Source organism: Glycine soja, unplaced genomic scaffold (assembly GCF_004193775.1).
Source record: "Glycine soja cultivar W05 unplaced genomic scaffold, ASM419377v2 tig00104489_1_pilon, whole genome shotgun sequence".
Lineage (NCBI taxonomy): Eukaryota > Viridiplantae > Streptophyta > Magnoliopsida > Fabales > Fabaceae > Glycine > Glycine soja.
Genome location: NW_021144439.1, coordinates 1 through 19729, shown reverse-complemented (window position 1 = coordinate 19729; position 19729 = coordinate 1). Strand labels below are relative to the sequence as shown.

At 36.6% G+C, this 19729-nt stretch overlaps 2 protein-coding genes across 2 annotated transcripts; both read right to left on the bottom strand.

Annotated features, from left to right (window-relative positions):
- Positions 1 to 3277: 3277 nt before the first annotated feature.
- Positions 3278 to 13547, bottom strand: LOC114404535. Its single transcript, XM_028367436.1, has 12 exons — positions 13216 to 13547; positions 6568 to 6780; positions 6202 to 6465; positions 5569 to 6104; positions 5213 to 5420; positions 4875 to 5128; positions 4625 to 4792; positions 4448 to 4552; positions 4277 to 4349; positions 4090 to 4185; positions 3505 to 4012; positions 3278 to 3386 (listed from the first exon to the last, which is right to left on the bottom strand). The coding sequence occupies exons 1-11, from the start codon at positions 13498 to 13500 to the stop codon at positions 3911 to 3913; spliced, it is 2304 nt and encodes a 767-aa protein (XP_028223237.1). The 5' UTR covers positions 13501 to 13547; the 3' UTR covers positions 3278 to 3386; positions 3505 to 3910.
- Positions 13548 to 13621: 74 nt separating this feature from the next.
- On the bottom strand, positions 13622 to 16816 carry LOC114404536. The gene has a single exon (XM_028367437.1). It carries the CDS (start codon positions 16814 to 16816, stop codon positions 13622 to 13624), a length of 3195 nt encoding a protein of 1064 aa, XP_028223238.1.
- Positions 16817 to 19729: the final 2913 nt, after the last annotated feature.

Genomic DNA, 19729 nt, shown 5'->3' with positions numbered 1-19729 from the left:
AAGGATTGATTATTGATTTTCTAATAACGTACTACATAAATAATCTGTGCAGAACGCGTCGATTTCTTGTGATGGTCCTAACCATACTGAAGCCATGCAAAATGGCCAAGAGTTCAGCATGAATGCTGGAAGCAATACCGTGTAAAATGTTCATGGTTTTATTGGTTGGATGAAATTAAAGAATGAAGATTTAGAGGGATTCAAACCTTTAACCCATTTTCATCATCTATTTTTTTTCACTAAAATAAAAAAAAAAAAATCATAAACAGTAGGCAATCACCTTTGCCAAATTGGAAATATATTGAGTTGCTAAAAGACACGTTTTGCTTCTGCCTAGCTTGCTTCTTGCCAATGGATCTAATACAAAACTTAATTAATGACATTAATTGATGGAGATGTTGTGATAGAGGGCTATCCAAAGAACATAAAGACCTAGAAGCATTTCATGACTTGAAGGATCCAATGACAAGGTTCAAAGTCAAGTTTCTATAAGAAGAGATGGTCAAGAAGATCAAGATGAACTACTCATCAAAGACAAGGAAGGAGAAATCACAAGGTGCTGATTGAAGTACGTTAAAATTGAAAATTGTTGAACAACTCGCTAAGCGTAATTCCAACAATTGGACTTAGTGTGAATGTCTGGCTTAGCGCAATTTCAATCCGAGGAGAAATTGGATTTAGTGCGAATGTCTAATTTAGCGTAAACCTTCAGCGATAATTTATGAAACTCTTGTTTACTTGTGTAAATAAGTTTAACTTGAGTTTGATGTAAATAAGTCTTATATTTAAGGGGTTATTAAAGGCTTAGTTATCTTTTAAGTCTAGTTCTATAAATACTCATACTTCTAATTGTAGGGACTTTCGCATAATTGAAATTAAGCTTGTGTTTAGAGAGAACTTTAGTCTCTTTATTAGTTTTTGATTAAAAATCAAATTGATTCTTATCAAAGAAACTATTTCTTTGTGACGAATCCTCCTCTAGTTTATCAATTCTCCGCGGATCCTGACGTCATTCTATTCATCTTCTTTATCTTCTCCATCTTTTTTGTTTTCTATTCTTGTGTTCTTGGAAAGTCAACAATAATAGTTCTTGAATTTGCATCTGAAACGATCCAAATCAAGCGTTTGCATCATGTTTTGTCTTACCCTTCTTAGTCCACTAGATTACTTGGCAGATTGATGTATTTCACCATTTCAAGATCTAACATCAAGTATGTTATCAACAACTTAGTTAATTCATGTGTATTCGAAGACTTCACACTTGCAAGTTGTTCAATGTGTTTTATATATAGCATCCCTCAAGATTTCTCCTAGCCAAGAAACCTATGTCCTGCTCATTCCTCTACCAAAATCACTATCTATATATGTAGATGATGATTGAGGTAACTGTTAAGTAGGTACACAACTACAAAAGAAGCTTCTACATCGGTTGAAAACCGGTATCTACGACGGGCCCACACGTCTTTGTTCCAGATGTCGTTGTATGTCGACACAACAACATCGGTCATCATAGGACCGTCTTGTAATGCAAGAATACAACGTCAGTGGCTATAAAAGAACAGACGTTATAAAAAAGGATTCAACGACGCACATATTAGACAACCCGTCGTTGTTTTGGTCCATTTCAACGTCGGGTTCGCAAGACCCGTCGTTGTTTTGTTTCCTGTCAACATCGGTGGCGGGCGCACCACCGTCGTTGTTTTGGTCCATTTCAACGTCGGGTTCTGAAGACCCGTCGTTGTTTTGTTTCCTGTCAACATCGGTGGCGGGCTCACCACCGACGTTGTTTGGTAGTTTCAACGACGGTGGCTGGAGCACCCGTCGTTGTTGGTAAATAAGGCTATAAAGACGGGTTTTCATAAGGACCGTCGTTGAAGTATTTTGCCTGCTCACAAAATTTGGGTTATACCATTCAAATTTCAAAAACAAAGCTACATTTATATACAGCAACATATATAAATACATTAAAGGATAAATAACACAATCATGCATCAACCAAAAGAAAAGGGATATCGACGGTGACACTCACAGTGAGAATGTTATAGGTGGTTCAAAGTTCATCAAAGCCTTTCATGCATGCATTGTTTATATATATGAAAATAAAACAAAACCAGATAGGGTATATATATATATAATTACCACTCGAGCCAATAAGCAAAGGGAGCAATGGACACAGTAGCAAAGAGTTGTCGATAAGCAACAAGGACAAGAGGGCTCATTCCAGATTCTATTGCAAGCATTTAAGTAATGTTCATCACTGCATAGACCAATTGCACAAGAACCAATTGCAAGTAGACCGGCACCCATATTAATTGTCTCTTTCTCACCCCTCAGTCTTAATTTGAACTTTGGAGAGAGTGTTGTATGTGATGAATGAAATGCATGAGAGTGATGAAGTAACTTATAACTAGTTGATTCCAGTCATGTGCATGTCAACAAAATTTAATGATGCTTCTGATAGAAAACAAGGCAGCAAGTAGGGTTCACCGCGAATATTGAGAAGATAGATAGAACATACCTATATACAACTGCGTTGAACCATTGCTATTCATAGAAATTGTTACTAGTCTTCTGTGTTGGGCCAAAGATCAAATTTGCATCCTTTCAGGCCAAGCAGAATTTAACCTTCGTGCAAAATCTTCCACTTCCCTACAAGAAAAGAAACAAAGTCATCAAATGCAACATAAAAGACAAAACAAAAAATAAACCACTCAACAATTAGCTGACAAGATTATCCTCTTTCATAGGTTATATTTTGATATCACCATTCCAGAAGTTGTCAACTAAAATTAAATAAATGAATGAACTAGTACATAAGACAAATGCAGCACGCTCAACACTGAAGTCAATTAAGCAAGACTCCTCTTGATTAATAATATTTTACATCTTATGCAATCAATGAAACATGCACTAAACCAGTCAGGAAGATTCTGCATTTCATCAAATGACGATATTAATTGCATGCAGCATTCAAAATATGAGAATTTCACCCAACTGCTTTAGCACTAATTACCTGAGCATGTGACAAACTCCTCAAGAACTCTCTTTAATCATATTTTTCATCCCCTGGTCCCTTCCCTTGGAATCCCTGCAATCTCTTAATCATAATAATGATAATATCAACCAAAATATTATTAGACTGAAAAAATGACACTAACAGTTGATATAATGTATGCCTAGCTTATCAATTCAACAATTCATGTAAGCCTAGCTAATCAAATTTTATAACTAGAACATTTTTCAGTTTCATGTATTAAGTTATAGTTCATGAATCCACAAACAAGGAGGAAACACACCTCTTCAATGCTTGTGCTGCTAGTCACTTTGCTGCTACTGAACTTTAGGAGCGGAATCAAAGCAAAAGCAAGGTCAAATGATAATATCATCTGCTCAAATGATAAAATCACTTATTATGGTAGATAATCCACATGTATTCATGACTAGTCTTCAACCCAAATTTAGGTATATAATAAACAAACAACAACAAAAGATTATCTCAATTACCTTCAAAATAACACTTGAGGCAGATTCAACCAAAATCTCCAGCCCCAAGGTAGCCATCAGTCATGCAAAAACAATGATACCCTGCACAGGAAATCTTATTAGTTATTAGCATGTACCTCTACCAAGCAACCATCCAATGACTGTGGACACTTCATTTGTTCACTTAACTGCTGCAGTGGCAAGCTTGGTGGTACTATAGCTGCACTAAATTGTTGCTGTGGTAATCAAATGCAGATGCAATGCAGTAGAAGGGGGTAAAGACAATATATTACTACAATTATATGAAATTGAGAAGATAATACTAAGAATAGAATATTAGTAGCATGACCGAAAATAAAATAGCCGCTGTGTCAAATAACATAACAATTGTCTCAAATACAGGGAAAAAAATACTCCAACGCCATCATTAGCCGTTTTGACTTATTGCTGTCTTTAAAAAAAATGTTGCCCATTTCTTTCGAATTGTGGTGATGATGCCGATGTCCAACGGTGTGTCATTAGCAAACCACTGCAAGTATTCATAATTGTAAGTTAGTACTGCAAATATAAAAATTCAGTTCCAATTGTACTGAAGTTTATGCATACCATGGACCAATCACTCTTTATGTCGCTGGCTATGATGTTCCAGATCCAATGCATTATGTAATATCCACATTCATAACAGCCGGTTTGAACGTGACTCTACATATGGAAAACATTTGAACATCGTATACATTACATAAGTTCATGACTTAACTAGACAACACTAACACATGGTACATAGCTGACTTACCTTTACTTCAATCCACTTTGGTGCAACTGCCTTAGTTTCAGGAGACAAGGTCTTCTTCAATTTTGTCATTACACTGCTTTTAAAAAACCACATCAACGCATATACAACAAAATGTCAATCAATAATGACCATTAAAGAAGGCTTGCAAAAAGTTATATGGTATGAGATAACCTATTAATTGTAGCTTTGATATGCATATCAGGTTTCCTACGCAAAGAACAGAACCAAACAACAACATGTTGCCTAGGACACAAAATTATGAGTTGCCAATGTTCCCTGCATGTCATTCACATTAGATACGTATACACCCAAACATCATTTGAAGTATGTTTGTTAAATAGCACTTACTGATGGAAGTAAGGTCCAATGTACACCTCTCGGTCAGATTCCTTAAGCCATCTTTCAAGATATTGTTCGCATTCGCTGCGTCTATCCTTTGAACAAACCAACGACTGTGGCTCAAGGAATGCATACATGAAACCTTGACTGAATATCTGACTCCACTCATGAATATACCTATTCACATGATTTGAAAGTATTGTAGTGGATCATGATATTGAATGAATGAGGAATGAGTTATATGAAGGAATTCACTTACATTAACCATAATTGTATGACAGATATGTTCAGACTTTTGTCTCCTGCTATTATTTCAATAACATCTGAATATGTGATGAATATCGATGTAGATGCATCTTCAATTCCAAGAAATCTCCCATCAAAGGTGATTTGAAGTGGCTTGTCGTAAAGATCGAAACTGTACTTCATCAATTCACGCAACGGATCATCTGCGTTCACATTAGCCGGCTTCGGCACATGTGCATCCTCGTTGTGTGGAATACGTTGTGGATGCTACATGGTTAATGAAAGTGGGTGAGTATTTGTACTGTAATCTATGAATGTTTTACTTTACGTATGTCAAATGAAACATGTTACCTCATCTAATACAGCTTTCACAAGGTGTGTGGGCCAAGCTACAAATGTATTGACGGCCTGCTTCACATATTGTATTTCTGAGGTGGCATAGGGGACCTCAGCCTCAGGATCAATAACTGTTTCTACACTTACCCTGACAACATCATCTGCATATGCCACTGTGTGTATGATTGAATCCCCCTCCATTATTTTCCCCATGGCCACCAACCTTAAATGAATCATAAACAAAGCTTTTTTTAGTGCATATAAAACAAAAACTAAACCATGAACAAAACACAAACCAAACCCAACAATTACAGCTGCAAGAAAAATCAAAACTCCGATTCAATTGTAAGTAAGGTAATATTTCTACAAACCTTTGTGTACCATCGTTACGCTGCACAAACAGTCCCATCAATGGTATGGCATCAGCATCCTGTTCTTGTGAAGCCTGCGCATTGGTAACAGCATTACTTCCCTGTGTGCTGACACGCGCACCTAGTTGTTGTATGTCCGGCTGAATTTGGAGTGCCTCTTGGGATCCTTTATTTGACAACTCTTTTTTAATAGCCTCTTTCAATGCATTGGTCATTATTTCCAAGGTCCTTTTATTTTCCTCTTCTAGCTGAGTCCTCAATTCTTCCTTAATTTGACTCCTCAATTCTTCCCTAATCTGGCCAGTCATGTCTTCCCTAAGCCTTGCAACAACTTCATCTAGTTGTTGTTGGCTGATGGACGTGGACGAGCTGCTGCATGTCCTTGATGCCCTTCCGTAGTACTGAGTAATAGTGACACCTGAGCCTGCTGCCCGAACGCGACCCCCATGGTCAGGTCGTCCAATGGCAGTGTTCAGTATGTCTTGCCGACCATGGGGTACAAACGAACCCTGCGTTACCTGCTCTTCTAAGGAGTCCTACACAAAACAAGTGACAGAAAAATACACAACGTGCAGTCATTTTCATTACAAAATACTTAAACATATGAACATTGCAACATATTGGTGAACTTACTATTTTATCTGCAATTTCCTGTGCAGAGTCAGATGTCATATTGCCAACAGCCCTGGTCCGAGCAACCTTCCACTTAACATGCCTTTTTATTGGGGATGGGGGTTCATCAACACTTGCTGGATTTTCACTCAACAATGCTTCCTCTTGTATCCTTTTTCGTTTCTGGTCTAACAATTTCTTCTCAAGCAAATCATATCCCCCACGTGAAAGTACGTGAGGGCAGTCGTTGTGTTTTTGAATTGATTGTGCTCGTTTCCTAATACCCTGTAATGTGACATACATAATTGTGGAGATTTTTTTGAAATTAAAATAATCAAATTGGCAAAAAATATTCATTTGAAGTTACCATAAACAGATTCAACTAACCTCCCAGTTAGGTGTCAGGCGGGTTTCTTCAAATTGTTTCCACGCTTCAGGATCTAGTCCATATTTTGTCACAACATCCTGTGTTTGTTGACCTTCAGTCTTAGCAAACACAAATTTGCTAGTCAATGTGGACTTAAATTGCCGCCATCTCGTCGCTACTGTTGACATAACCTTCGTCTTCACCTTCGTAGCTTCTGCGATATCAAACTTTGCCTACATAACCAGGTGTCAAAATTTGTGGAAAAAGGCAGCCAAATGTATATCATTATACAATACTAGCAATCAACAATTTAATGACAATGTTCTGCCATAATACCCCAAGTAAAGCAAAAGCATCCAATCAGCATATAATGTAAGTTTACCATGCAGTCACAACCATCAAATTTAATATCCAAATTGAACAAATAATAAATGAAAAAAAATATTGTGACACTCACTAATAACAGTTATTGCCTTAAAGTATGAATTCCTAGAAAAACTTCTTTTCATGGTTTGTTAAGAACATGCTTCAGCCTTCGCACAATTTGAGTTTTTATCAATGATGTTATTGATAATTCTTAAGTAATTTGAAATCATTACTAAAACATTGATTTCTCATGTTTTCTGTACAGTAGTTAAAACAACAGAGTAATAATCAAAACTTATGGCATACGCAGATTATTCACTAATAAAACAAAAGAAAAGTCGGTGCAGGTGATTAGTGAATTCATCTTCCAACTATGCAGATAGTATTTGCTGTTTTCCAAAATTTGGGTGCTAGAATTTCATGGTTCAATCACAAATTACCTTTATGCTGATGTTGTTATCACAAATTACCAACTATGCATTATAATTAATTTGTGGACATCATACCACCTATTTAACACCTAACATCTAATTAAATATTGAGATACATGGTTAAAAAATATAAATATAATAAACTATATGATGTGATAGAAGAAGAAACAAAATATAGTCAAAGTGTTTAAAATAGAAGAATACCTACCTTTTATTACAAATTTAATAAAATATGAAGAGGTATTTATCTCTCACAAGGCGACAAAAAAGGTCTGAATGTATGCTGTAAGAGGTATTTACGTTTGGTGCCTAATTATCTCCGAAGAAACATGTCTTAAATTAATTCAAAATCTTAGGTAAAATAAGCCAAGAAATTGACACATAAAAAAACCAAAAGCTGGTAATAGAATTGCAAAAAAAAGGACCAGTAGTGCTAGTATTGAAAATTTGATTTCAGCTATGTACAAACAGGTTATTCAACCAAGAAGCAATGTGCCCTTCAATCCAAAAACTTCCTAAAAATGAATCTGAAATCCACAAATAATGCACTAACAACAAATCTACACATTTTGCAAGCAAGGAAAGTTCACAAGCCTAGGCATCATGACTCCAATCAAATGTCTCAGCAATTAACTTCAAACCAGATAAGCTTAGTAGCAACAGAATTAAAATTCTTTGAATTCGAAGCAGAAACCCCATCCTGTTTCGAAGTAGTCTCACTCTGACCTAAAATGTGGAATATCTTCCACTCCCAAACCTGCTGGAGCTACCAGATACTTGTTCAGCTGAATTAGAACTATGTTCCGTCCCATCAACATCTCTAAGAAATTCAGGCTCCTTAGTGGTAACCATGAAGTCCATCAAGTTGCGGCTGAACCCCAAATCAGAATACACCCTCAAGGCATCCTAGATATGAAAATAGATACTACTAGATATAGCAGTGGCAGAACATTAAAAAAACTGATATATTGAATAATATCACAATAAAGCACCCATATATATGTTCATATCCTCTACTGTCAAATCAGACAAAGAACTCATATGACTGTGGCTCATTCCTTATGCAGTAGCCATAAAGCCAAATGAAAACAAGCTAAGACTAAGGCCTAATGATTTAAAAAAATAATACATTAAAGTACATGCTTCCTTTACTTATTTTGACAGTCTCATGCTATCATATATAAACATATTATGTATAAACATAATATTTTGACAGTCTCATGCTTCCTTCATTTTTTATTTTCCATTCAGCTACACGTGTTTTATTTTTGTATCCTTATACAAATTAAAGGAATTGTAATTAAAAATGTATGTGCCTGGTAAAATAATTGTTGCAATGGCATGTTGAAGAGTTATACAGTATCAGAGGCAAAGAAGTTAACATAGACAATCAAAGGCTTGAGAAGGGAGATTATAGTGAAGTCAAATGAATCACTGCAGCCCAGGTCTAATTCTAATTCTTAATTATGTCAGGGAGATTATAGTGAAGTCAAAGGAATCACTGCAGCACATGTTAAAAATTGTGTTATTATAAATTTATTAATATTTATAAAATTAAGTTAAAATTTAAAATGATACGTATCATAATTTGTGATTAGCAAGTACTTTATATTATCAGTAGATCACCTTTAAATTCATATTTATATTTAAAAAACGACCTAAGTAGATTAACAAAATTAGATATTGAAGTAAAATTGTAATTAAAAAAATACCACATAATTTAAAAGTTACATTTTAAATTACTTGTTTAGCTGTTATTCCTTATGGTTCGAGTAATAATAACGATAACAATTCAGCCTGAATTGTTTCAGATTAATTTTCTTTTTTGCAAAAAACAAATACGGGAACGAGCAACAATTTGAAGGTTGTACATTCAGGAACTAAAGAATTCAAAATAGCTAGTAATAAGAGGGATTTGTTTTTGGGATTTTCTGAGCACCAATAGCGGGTACGCTAGAAGCTTGCACTTGAGGAGGGAAGCATATTGGCAGCTAATGAACAACTTTCTTAACTATTTGCCGTTCAGATTTGACTGTTTCTTTTGGTAATATGTAAATATAAATAGTATAAGGCTATGGCTTATGGACATGGTCTTTTTGACCCCTAACAATCTTAGAAGTCAATATAGACCATGTTTTTACGCCATAGCTTATACTATTGTGATGTACATATTAACAAGAAGAACCAGGAAAGTCTGAAGGACAAGTAGTTAAGAAAGTTGTTCATTATCTGCAAACATCCTTCCCTCCTCAAGTGCAAGCTTCTAGCGTACCCGCTATTGGTGCTCAGAAAATCCCAAAAACAAATCCCTCTTATTACTAGCTATTTTGAATTCTTTAGTTCCTGAATGTACAACTTTCAAATTGTTGTTCGTTCCCCTCTTTGTTTTATGCAAAAAATGAAATCAATATCAAACAAAACATGCATACAATTGTCATCGTTATTGCTACTTGAACCATAAGGAATACCATCTAAAGAAGTACTTCAAAACGTTTATTTATTTTTTTTGGTATTTTTTGAATTACAATTTGACTTCAATATCTAATTTTTTAATGTACTTAGGTGGAGGATGTTGACGAAGAGAACGAGAAGGAAGAAAGTAATTTAAAGAAGATTAAGGAAGTGTCACATTTTTTTTTCCTCAGCAAGGAAGTGTCACATGAATGCTCGTTGGTGAACAAGCATAAGGCCATTTGGATGACAGAGCCTTAGGAGATCACAAAGGAGGAGTATTATGCTTTCTACAAGATTGACTCCAATGACTGGAAGAGCATTTGCCTGTGAAGCACTTCTCAGGTGAGGGACACTTATGCCTGTAAGCCTATCCTCTTTGTTCGTAAGAGGGCACCTTTTGACAAGTTGACACAAGGAAGAAGCCTAACAATATTAAGCTTGGTGTGATTTAAACAAGGAAATAACTTAAGACTTGCAATTGTAACTTACCTCTTCATCTCTTTTATGTTAAAGTTGTTGACATTGTGCATGGCACAATAAACAAGGAAATAATTGCTGCCTGCTCGTACAAAGATGCTGCTTCCAAGGATTCTGCAGACGATTTTGTGATGTCCCCACCACAAACTGGTAGACATGAATTTTTAGCATGCTAAAAATTGTCCTACCCCACCCCAGCAACTGCAAGATTTAAGTTCTATTGGAACAGTAAATACAGGGCTGAAAACTATAAATAAGACTGATAAACTTCTGCACCCTATGAAGATTTTAGTTTCTAACATTCTGTTCAATACTAAATTTCATATACCAGAAGTTAGGTTTGACTAATCTTTCTGGATTCTATATGGTGAGGATGACCAAGTAACTGTTAAATCAATCAGCAAGCAACTCCATGATGTGGTGTGGACTCGAGCTTAGATAAGACACTAGAGTTGTATACATGAATATGTTGTATGTTTCTATTGCAGGTAGAGACACCTGAAAATTTGAAGTTTGTGTTCTCAAACAATATCAATGACCTTTGAAATATTGTATAGAAAGTAGAAATAATAAAACAAGGATTTGTTTCTTTGCTGACCCAAATAATGTCTTCGAAGAGGCCAAAGAAGTCTTGTTTGGGAAATATTTTAGGAAGGCCCTTTCAATAATTGTTATTTGATTAATTTCATGTTTGTTCTCTAAGTTCTCTTATACCATTTGAAGCCAGAGAAGATCTGAAGTAAACTTTTGTTTTGCAAACTTTAGCTTCCTTGACTCAGATAACAAAAACATATCCTTAAATTACTGAAGCAGATTGGCATAATTTACTTGAAGCAGACTAATGAATTCAAGATACAAGGAACTTTTGCCAAGCTTAAAATTAAATTATGTGGGAGCAGAAACAAAGTTAATTTTTGAAACATAAGAGGCTAAGAGGTTTGAAAGTAAGATTTTAATAGTGCAAAGGGTACTTGCATGATAGTACCATAATCACTGGTCTACCAATCTTAGTGCAGGATTTTTAAGAATACCTTGATATGTGTATTATAACCATTCCTGTATCCACACTCTATCCATGGTCAGAATTAGGTCTACCTGGAATCTAATCTGATCTCTAATTTGTACCTTATCTAGTACCTCTGGTACTCTTTAATATATATATTTTATCTTTCCTGTATCCACACTCTATCCATGGTCAGAATTAGTTATCTCCAACTCTTATTCTATCCCTTCGTTTCATCTTTCAAATTCTTATTAAAATATTAATTGTACCTAGTTGTTGAATATCTAGAGTAGACTCAGTAGTTTAAAATAAAATTTATAAATTGAAAGTCCAGGTGAATAAAAACAATATTTTAGTAAAATATAATTAACTCATTTGCGAAAAACAAGAAAAGGAAAGTTGATGATTGAAATATTTTCTCGCTGGAGCATATATAGCTGTTAAACAGAGACGTATGCTTAAGAAATAAAATAAATTCTGATAGACCTGGGACAAATTAGTTTTTCTATTTGTTACAATATCCTAAAGCATAATAGCATGAGTAGTAACTATCAAAGAAAACGACTGCAATCGGAAGTCAATAGGTATTTGTTAGTAGCAGTTAAGATCATATTGGTCCAGAAACAACTGGATAAAACTAGGAGAACTAGTATTTGATGTTAAACATGTAGCAAGAAATTCTCCCCTACACACATCTATAAGGTTCATATAAAAGAGCTTGTTGTAGCTACAAAATATAGATCCTGTGTTGCTGGAGGATTGTTACCCCTAAATTGACAAGTTTTAGCCACGTGGGGACATTAAGATGAAGAGCCATTGGGTTTGAACTTGGAGTTTAAATTATTGGGCCAACCTACTGTCTGATTTGCCTGTCTAGTGAAATTGATGGAAGTTCTGGGTTACACTCATTTTAACTAAAAATTCTTGGGCCCTAGGACATACCAAACACACGCCGCTCTTTCAGACCGATAAAGAAAAAAATCAGGGTTTTGTTTGTTTGATGTTTTTTTTTTATAAATAATTTACAGTTTTATAAAATTTTAACAGATTCAAATGTCCAAGAATTGTAATGAGGCCTTGCTGGGCAAATGGGGCTGGGAATTGGCGACTAATCAGAATCACTTTTGGCCCAGAATTGTAATGTCCAAGTATGGTGGCTGGAATGCTCTGATTCATGGGAGAAACTCCACAGCTTTCTCTAAGTGGTGGAAGGACTTAAAATCTATTTTCCAGCAGCAGCACACTAATAGGCTGTTTTATAATTTGTGTTGGAAGTTGGGTAATGGGGCAAAAATCAGGTTCTGGAAGGATAAATGGAGAGAGGATGATTTAACTCTTCAAGAAAAATACCCTACTTTGTATCAAGTGAGCTACCAGCAGGATTCTTCTATCAGCCTAATGGGAATTCTTGTTGATAATAAATGGGAATGGAGGATGCAATGGAGGAGAAATTGATGCTGAGATTGATGCTGTCCAGATTTGCCCAACCAGTATGGACTCCCTTATTTGGAAGGTTGATCCTAGTGGAGCCTATTCCACAAAGTCAGCCTACAATATCCTCAAAAATACTACCCCTGCTCCCTAACACAAAACCCATGCCAATTTTCATTTGTTTAAGTTATCAATTTAAATTTGTGAACTTATTATACACATGATTTGTTCTGGTCTCTAACTTTGATCTGACAATATTTGTTCTCAACCTCATCTAACTAACTAATATTCATGTTTAAAATAAAAACTGCCCTTGTGCTGTTCTTTACAAATATAGGAGTCTAGGATAGTGATTAACTATTCAAATAAAGGACAAGTCATTTAAAATAAAGGGCATGAAACACATGTAGAGATTATAAAGGACAACTATTTGTTATAGTCAATTATGTTTTTAACAGAAAAATTGATTCTTAATTCAAATATTGTAATTGGTATGAAGGACTTACTAGAATGTCATTCCACACAATCTCCTTTAGCGTTTCAGGTACGTCTTTCCAATTATTGTGGATAATGGGAACCTTTTCTCGCGCCACTACGCCTAGGTAGCTGTGGAACTTTTCACGCATCGGTCCGGATGCTCTCCCGGTAGCGGGATCCACATAAACAGCCGGTCTGGGCTGATCCACGGTTCTTAATGTCAATGTTCTCAGCCGTGTCGTTGTTCTACTCCTCTTGGAAGTCGCCTCTGATTGACCATCGGACTGCGGAGGAGACGTCGGATCTGTGGCCATGATCCTGTAAATAAAATACACAATTAATATTAACGATTACATTTAGACATTAACAAAAGCAAAGGCGTAATACTAACATAATCATTATATTTACACATTAAACAAAGCATTACTTTCGCACTCAGCCTGTAGGGATGTTTTCCCATAGACCTTCATCATGATCTACACGATTTGCATGTCCATCATCCACTTCATCAACTTCATTCATTGAAGGCAATTGTTTTGAAAAACTAGACATTTGACCAATGTCAAGGGTTGACTCATCATTATGGTAATTCATTCCACTTGGTCTTCCTTGCAGAGCCACAGACAAACTTGAATTACATGGATCTTGTACATAGAAAACTTGTCTGGCTTGTGCTGCCATAATGAAAGGTTCGTCTATATATGCCACCTTACTAAGGTCTACCAAAGTAAATCCCAATGGATCTTGAAACACACCTGTTGTCCCGTTCACCCACTGACACTTAAAAACAGGCACTCTAAATGATGTATAATCAACCTCCCAAATTTCTTGAATGACACCAAAGTAAGACATGGATGCTCGAATGGGGTTGTTATCCGATGTACTGGAAAAGTGCTCCGAATCAGCATCAACACAGACCCCACTGTTTTGTACCGAACTTTTATCATCTTGGGACTTTGTGTAGAATGAATAATTGTTAATGTCATACCCCTTCCATGTAGGGACATTCAAATTTGGGCCAATGGCTAACAATGTGAGTCGTCTGGAAACACTTTTATCAGCAAGTATTGTTTGTCTAAACCAATTTATGAAAGTTTTGTTGTGCTCTTGCAATACCCTCATCATGTTCATTTTGGGGTGACTATCTCTAACATGTTTTTTGTGAGCCTCTATGTACGGAAACACCTCTGTTGTGTTGTTTAATATATACAAATGTGCTTGTGACACGTCATGTCTAGTCATTGTCACAACATTGTATCCACGAGTACCCTTGCCGGCTATTGGCTGGTCATGCCGGGATGCAGGAACACCGACAGGTTTCAATGAGTCAATGTACTGTGAGGCAAACTCAATGCATTCTTCAGCAACGTATCTTTCCACTATTGAGGCCTCTGGTCGATGTCGATTCTTCGTATAACCCTTTAAGACCTTCATGTACCGCTCAACTGGATACATCCATCTAAAATACGTAGGACCACAACACCTTATTTCCCTTACCAGATGAACAACTAAGTGTACCATAATGTCAAAAAATGAAGGAGGGAAAAACATCTCCATTTGACAAAGGACAACGACAACCTCATCTTCCAAAGCATCCAACTGTTTAGGGTCAATGACCTTGGCACATATAGCATTAAAAATGAAACACAAGCGACTGATTGCAACACGGACCTTCTCAGGCAATGTTCCGCGGATTGCAACAGGCAAAAGTTGTTGCATTAACACATGACAATCATGTGATTTCAAGCCAACCAACTTAAGCTCATTCACAGACACAAGACTCTTGATGTTTGAAGAGTAGCCTTGTGGGACTTTGATATTACGCAAGCATTCACAAAAACTTCTCTTTTCAGCTGTTGACATTGTGTAACAGGCTGGGGGCAGATATGTCCTGTTACCTTTTGAGATAGGATGCAACACTTGACGTATACCCATGTCAACCAAGTCTTGACGACACTTGAAACCATCCTTTGTCTTGCCTTTAATGTTTAGGAGGGTCCCAATTAAAGAATCACAAACATTTTTCTCGACATGCATGACGTCTATACAATGCCTAACATGATGATCGGACCAGTACGGAAGATCAAAGAAAATAGACTTCTTTTTCCACATGTTTGAAGTGGATGATGGTTTTTTTTGGGACTTGCCGAACATATTTACGACATCCTTGACCCGCTGATATACTTCATCACCAGTTAATGGATTTGGCGCGGTTTCATGTTCTTGACTTCCATCGAATGCCTTCTTCAAGCGTCGATACGGATGATACTGTTTGAGAAATCTTCGATGCCTAGTATACACAGTCTTCTTTCCATGTTTAAGTTGGCGGAAACTAGTATTCTGCTCACATATAGGACATGCGTGATGTCCTTTGACACTATATCCACTTAAATTTCCGTAGGCTGGAAAGTCATTGATGGTACAAAAAACCATTGCACGCAACTTGAAAGCATGCTGCAAATTTGCGTCCCATACATCAACCCCTTCATCCCACAATTTCCGCAAATCGTCAATTAACGGTCTTAGATATACGTCAATATCATTACCTGGTTGTCTTGGACCAGCTATCATCATACTCAGCATAACATACTTTCGCTTCATGCACAACCACGGAGGGAGATTATAAATGAACAGCAAAACGGGCCACGAGCTATGGTTAGTAGTTAAGGTTCCAAATGGGTTCATTCCGTCCGTTGCAAGACCAAGCCTTAAATTTCTAGGCTCGGCCCCAAATTCAGGATACAGACGATCAATTGCCTTCCATTGCGGGCTATCTGCAGGATGTCGCATCAATCCATCTGATTTTCTAGTATTTGCATGCCATATAAGGTTCTTTGCATCTTCCCCATTAGCAAACAACCGTTTAAACCTTGGTATTATTGGGAGATACCAACACACCTTTGCTGGACGGCGGTCGGCGTCTGAGACTAGTACAGTAGAATCTCCGTTGGTCGGTCTGTACCGAGAAACCCCACACACAGGACAGTAATCTAGTTCAGCAAAATCATCTCTGTACAAAATGCAGTCATTACAACATGCATGAATTTTTTCGTACTGCATCCCAACTGGACATAAAATCTTCTTTGCTTGGTAGTGATTCTTTGGCAAGATGTTATCAGCAGGAAGCATGTTTGTCAACAACATCAGCAACTCACTAAAACTCTTGTCACTCCACCCAAATCGAGCCTTCAAGTTAACCAGAGCTAACACACCTGACAATTTTGTGAAAGATATGCAGCCGGAATACAAAGGCATTTTTGAATCAACTTCTATGTTGTCATACAACGCTGCATGTGCCTCTTCAAACCCCTCTTGCCCAAGATCACGAATCATTTCTTCTATAGGATTTCCGCTGTCTGTAGTAACATCGTCAGCCTGTGACATGTCAGCTGTATCGAGGGATTCCCCATGCCATATCCACTTTGTGTAGCTACGAATTATTCCCTCACAAATAAGATGAGTTCTTATGTCATCAATTGTTTGGCGCCTCCCATTTCCACACTTCACACATGGACAAAAAAATTTTCCCCACATAGGTTGCGCTTTACTTTGAGCAAACAGCAAAAACTCTTCAACACCATTCTCGTACTCTTCAGTTATACGTGATGCGTTCATCCAACTTCGATCCATGTTACACCTTCTATGTCAAACGTTAGTGGCTTAGGGGTTACTTGACATGCATCACAAGCATAGAGCACCAATTGCAGTAGAAAACACACCAGAACTGCACCTTTTGTACAAAACGCTGCAGTGGAAAACACATTAGCAATTGCAGTTAGTTGGACCAGCAATGCTAACAAGAAAATTGGTGCATGGCTGTTTCAAGGGATTCGGCATTTTTCAGTTTGTTGGCCTCTATTACCAATGCTTATAAGAAAAAATGAAGAAAAACTGCACAAACGACAACATCGAAATTTAATGACGAAAGTGGTGCAATTGAAATTCAACATCATTTTTTAAACATTTATAAAATCAAATCAGCTGAATTTGGGAAAAATAATCTATGCCAAAGTAGTTGATTTCTGGTGGTAGAAGAAATTTCACTTCCTAATGGTGGCAGGATTTAAAGAGTATCTTTCAGCAGCAACACAATAACTGCTTTAATGATAATTTAAAGTGGAGGGTGGGTACGGGGTCCAATATTAGTTTGCGGAACGATTTATGGCTGCAGGACAACTGTAATATCCAACGAAAGTATCCCCAATTATATGTAATAAGTAAACAGCAGAATTTTCTAATTAATTCTATGGGAGAATTTGTGGACGGCAGATGGGAATGGAAGTTATCTTGGAGAAGGGACTTTTTTGACTATGAAATACAAATGGCAGCTGACTTTGTAGATGAGATTCATTCTGGTCACATACATGTTATTTGCAACTCTACAATGACAAGGAGACTTTGGTGGGAGCCTTTGAGATGGGTTAATAGAGTGGGTCCTTTTTCCACAGACCCAAAGAACCACTTTTTGCAATTCACTCAATGGAACAACAAAGCTAGTATAAACAACAGATGGAAATTTGTGTGGTTAGCTCTATCCTTCTTCGTCTGGCATCATAGAAATGCTATGATTTTCAAGAACCACCCGTTTGATCCTGAAAAGGTTATCGATGATACCTTGTTCCACACTTGGTCTTTGTTAAAATGTGCAGAGAAGGACTACACCAGGGACTACACCATCCATATGTAGCAGTTGCATGTGGAGGTCAACACCAGGTTCTCTCATGAACGACAACTCCATTAGCCATCTTCCAGCGGTCAATGACATGGTGTGCATGCAACGGGACTCGAGAAATTTGAACACCTTTGCAATACATGTTCTGGGGGTGGGTCGGGTAAGGACATAAAAAGGCGGAGATGAAGAGATTTATTGTAGAATATTTCAGTACACCTAGTACTGAATTTTATACATAATATATTTGCTTTTGCCTTGCAAAAAAAACAACAAAGGAAGGGTAAAATGTTGACACCTCTTCCAAGAGGTGCGAGCATACATGTAATTAAGTTATGGGGTGTAGCTGGTCCACAATACAATCCTCAAATTCAACCACAATTGGGGTTAATTTATACTTGTTCCTATAGTACCTATGGTACTCTCGTAATTGTATGATATTGGCAGCTATGTACATAATAAACATCATACTAGACAGCTCAAAAGAACAATTACACGGCATGAATATGAAGGCATTAAACGAATACATGCTTTCAGGCATCATACATGTTTGTGATTTGTGGAATTTCAAAAACATATTTTAAACTATTACTAGAAACAATAAACACACCTGCAAATAATGAAAGGAGTTCTTTGGTGATTCTTTGGTGCCTGATTCAGCCTGAAAAATAATAACACTTTGGTCAATCAACCGCTTCTATGACAAACATTTGTGTAATATGTAGAAAATAATTTGTGGCAATCAACTTGATATGATACAGAATTAAATTGCAAGGCATTTACTAAAGAAAGCAGTGAAGACAGAGTTCCAACAGTCATATATAAATCTCAAATGATGGAAGAAGGTCTTCACTACATCATATTCTTTCTAGCTATATAAAGCTGAAATCATCATTGCAAGACAGGAATATATAATTAAGAAATGGCTCCAAAAAAACAATTAGTGTAAATTTTGAAATGGAAATGTTCCAATATGATCTGATTTGTATTGTAGAAATTATTGTCCTAGCATTTGGATGGAATCTCTATGCCCTTGCCCTGTTTCATTTGACATGTACTTAGATTTTGCTTTCCTTTATTGAATCTGATATCACAACATCATATCTTGGCATCTACAAATTACAGCTAGCATTTGGATGATGCTCTGCTTTTACTTTGGTCATGGCTCAACTCCAATGTTCCAGATTTTACACTTCACTTTAATCAATGTTCTTCCAATGTAACACTAGGTTTCTGTACTTAGCTTGGGAGTGTGGGGGCTGGACTTTTGTAGCATGGGTTAGGTAGCAGGGTGCTATGGTGCTGGCTTTGTTCCTACTAATAATCATAGGAACCAGCTGGCCCCTAAAATTTGTAACTTCAGTACCACTGGTACTCATTATTAATATATCATATCTATGTTTGCTGACAAAAAAAAATTAAAAGAAACTATTTGTGTAAATTTTAATATGATTAAGCATATAATGTAATATAAATTACTTAATTTATATGTATAAATTCATAATAGTGGTTATTCCACTATCTACTATCCTACTATACCAGTTTTGGGGTGAAATGCTCTGCATCTGTATTCAGGAATTGATAATGATGCATACAACTCTCATTGACCATATTAGCCCAGAAAGGAGCTTGGACTAGCCTAGCCTGAGTGTAAAGGGTGAAGGTTCCATGTGATGGGGTTAAACTGGTGGTATATTGATGGAAAATTTAATGGGATCTAAATTGTGACCAGTCCTGATATCAATTGGTGGGAGGTATTGGTTTGATTGACTTAGGGATATTGTTGAAAATCAACCTATTGTTCCATATGGAATAGAGGTCAATTTGTTTTTTTAATAGGGCAGAAACATTTATCAGGCTGGAGGGGTAGAAAG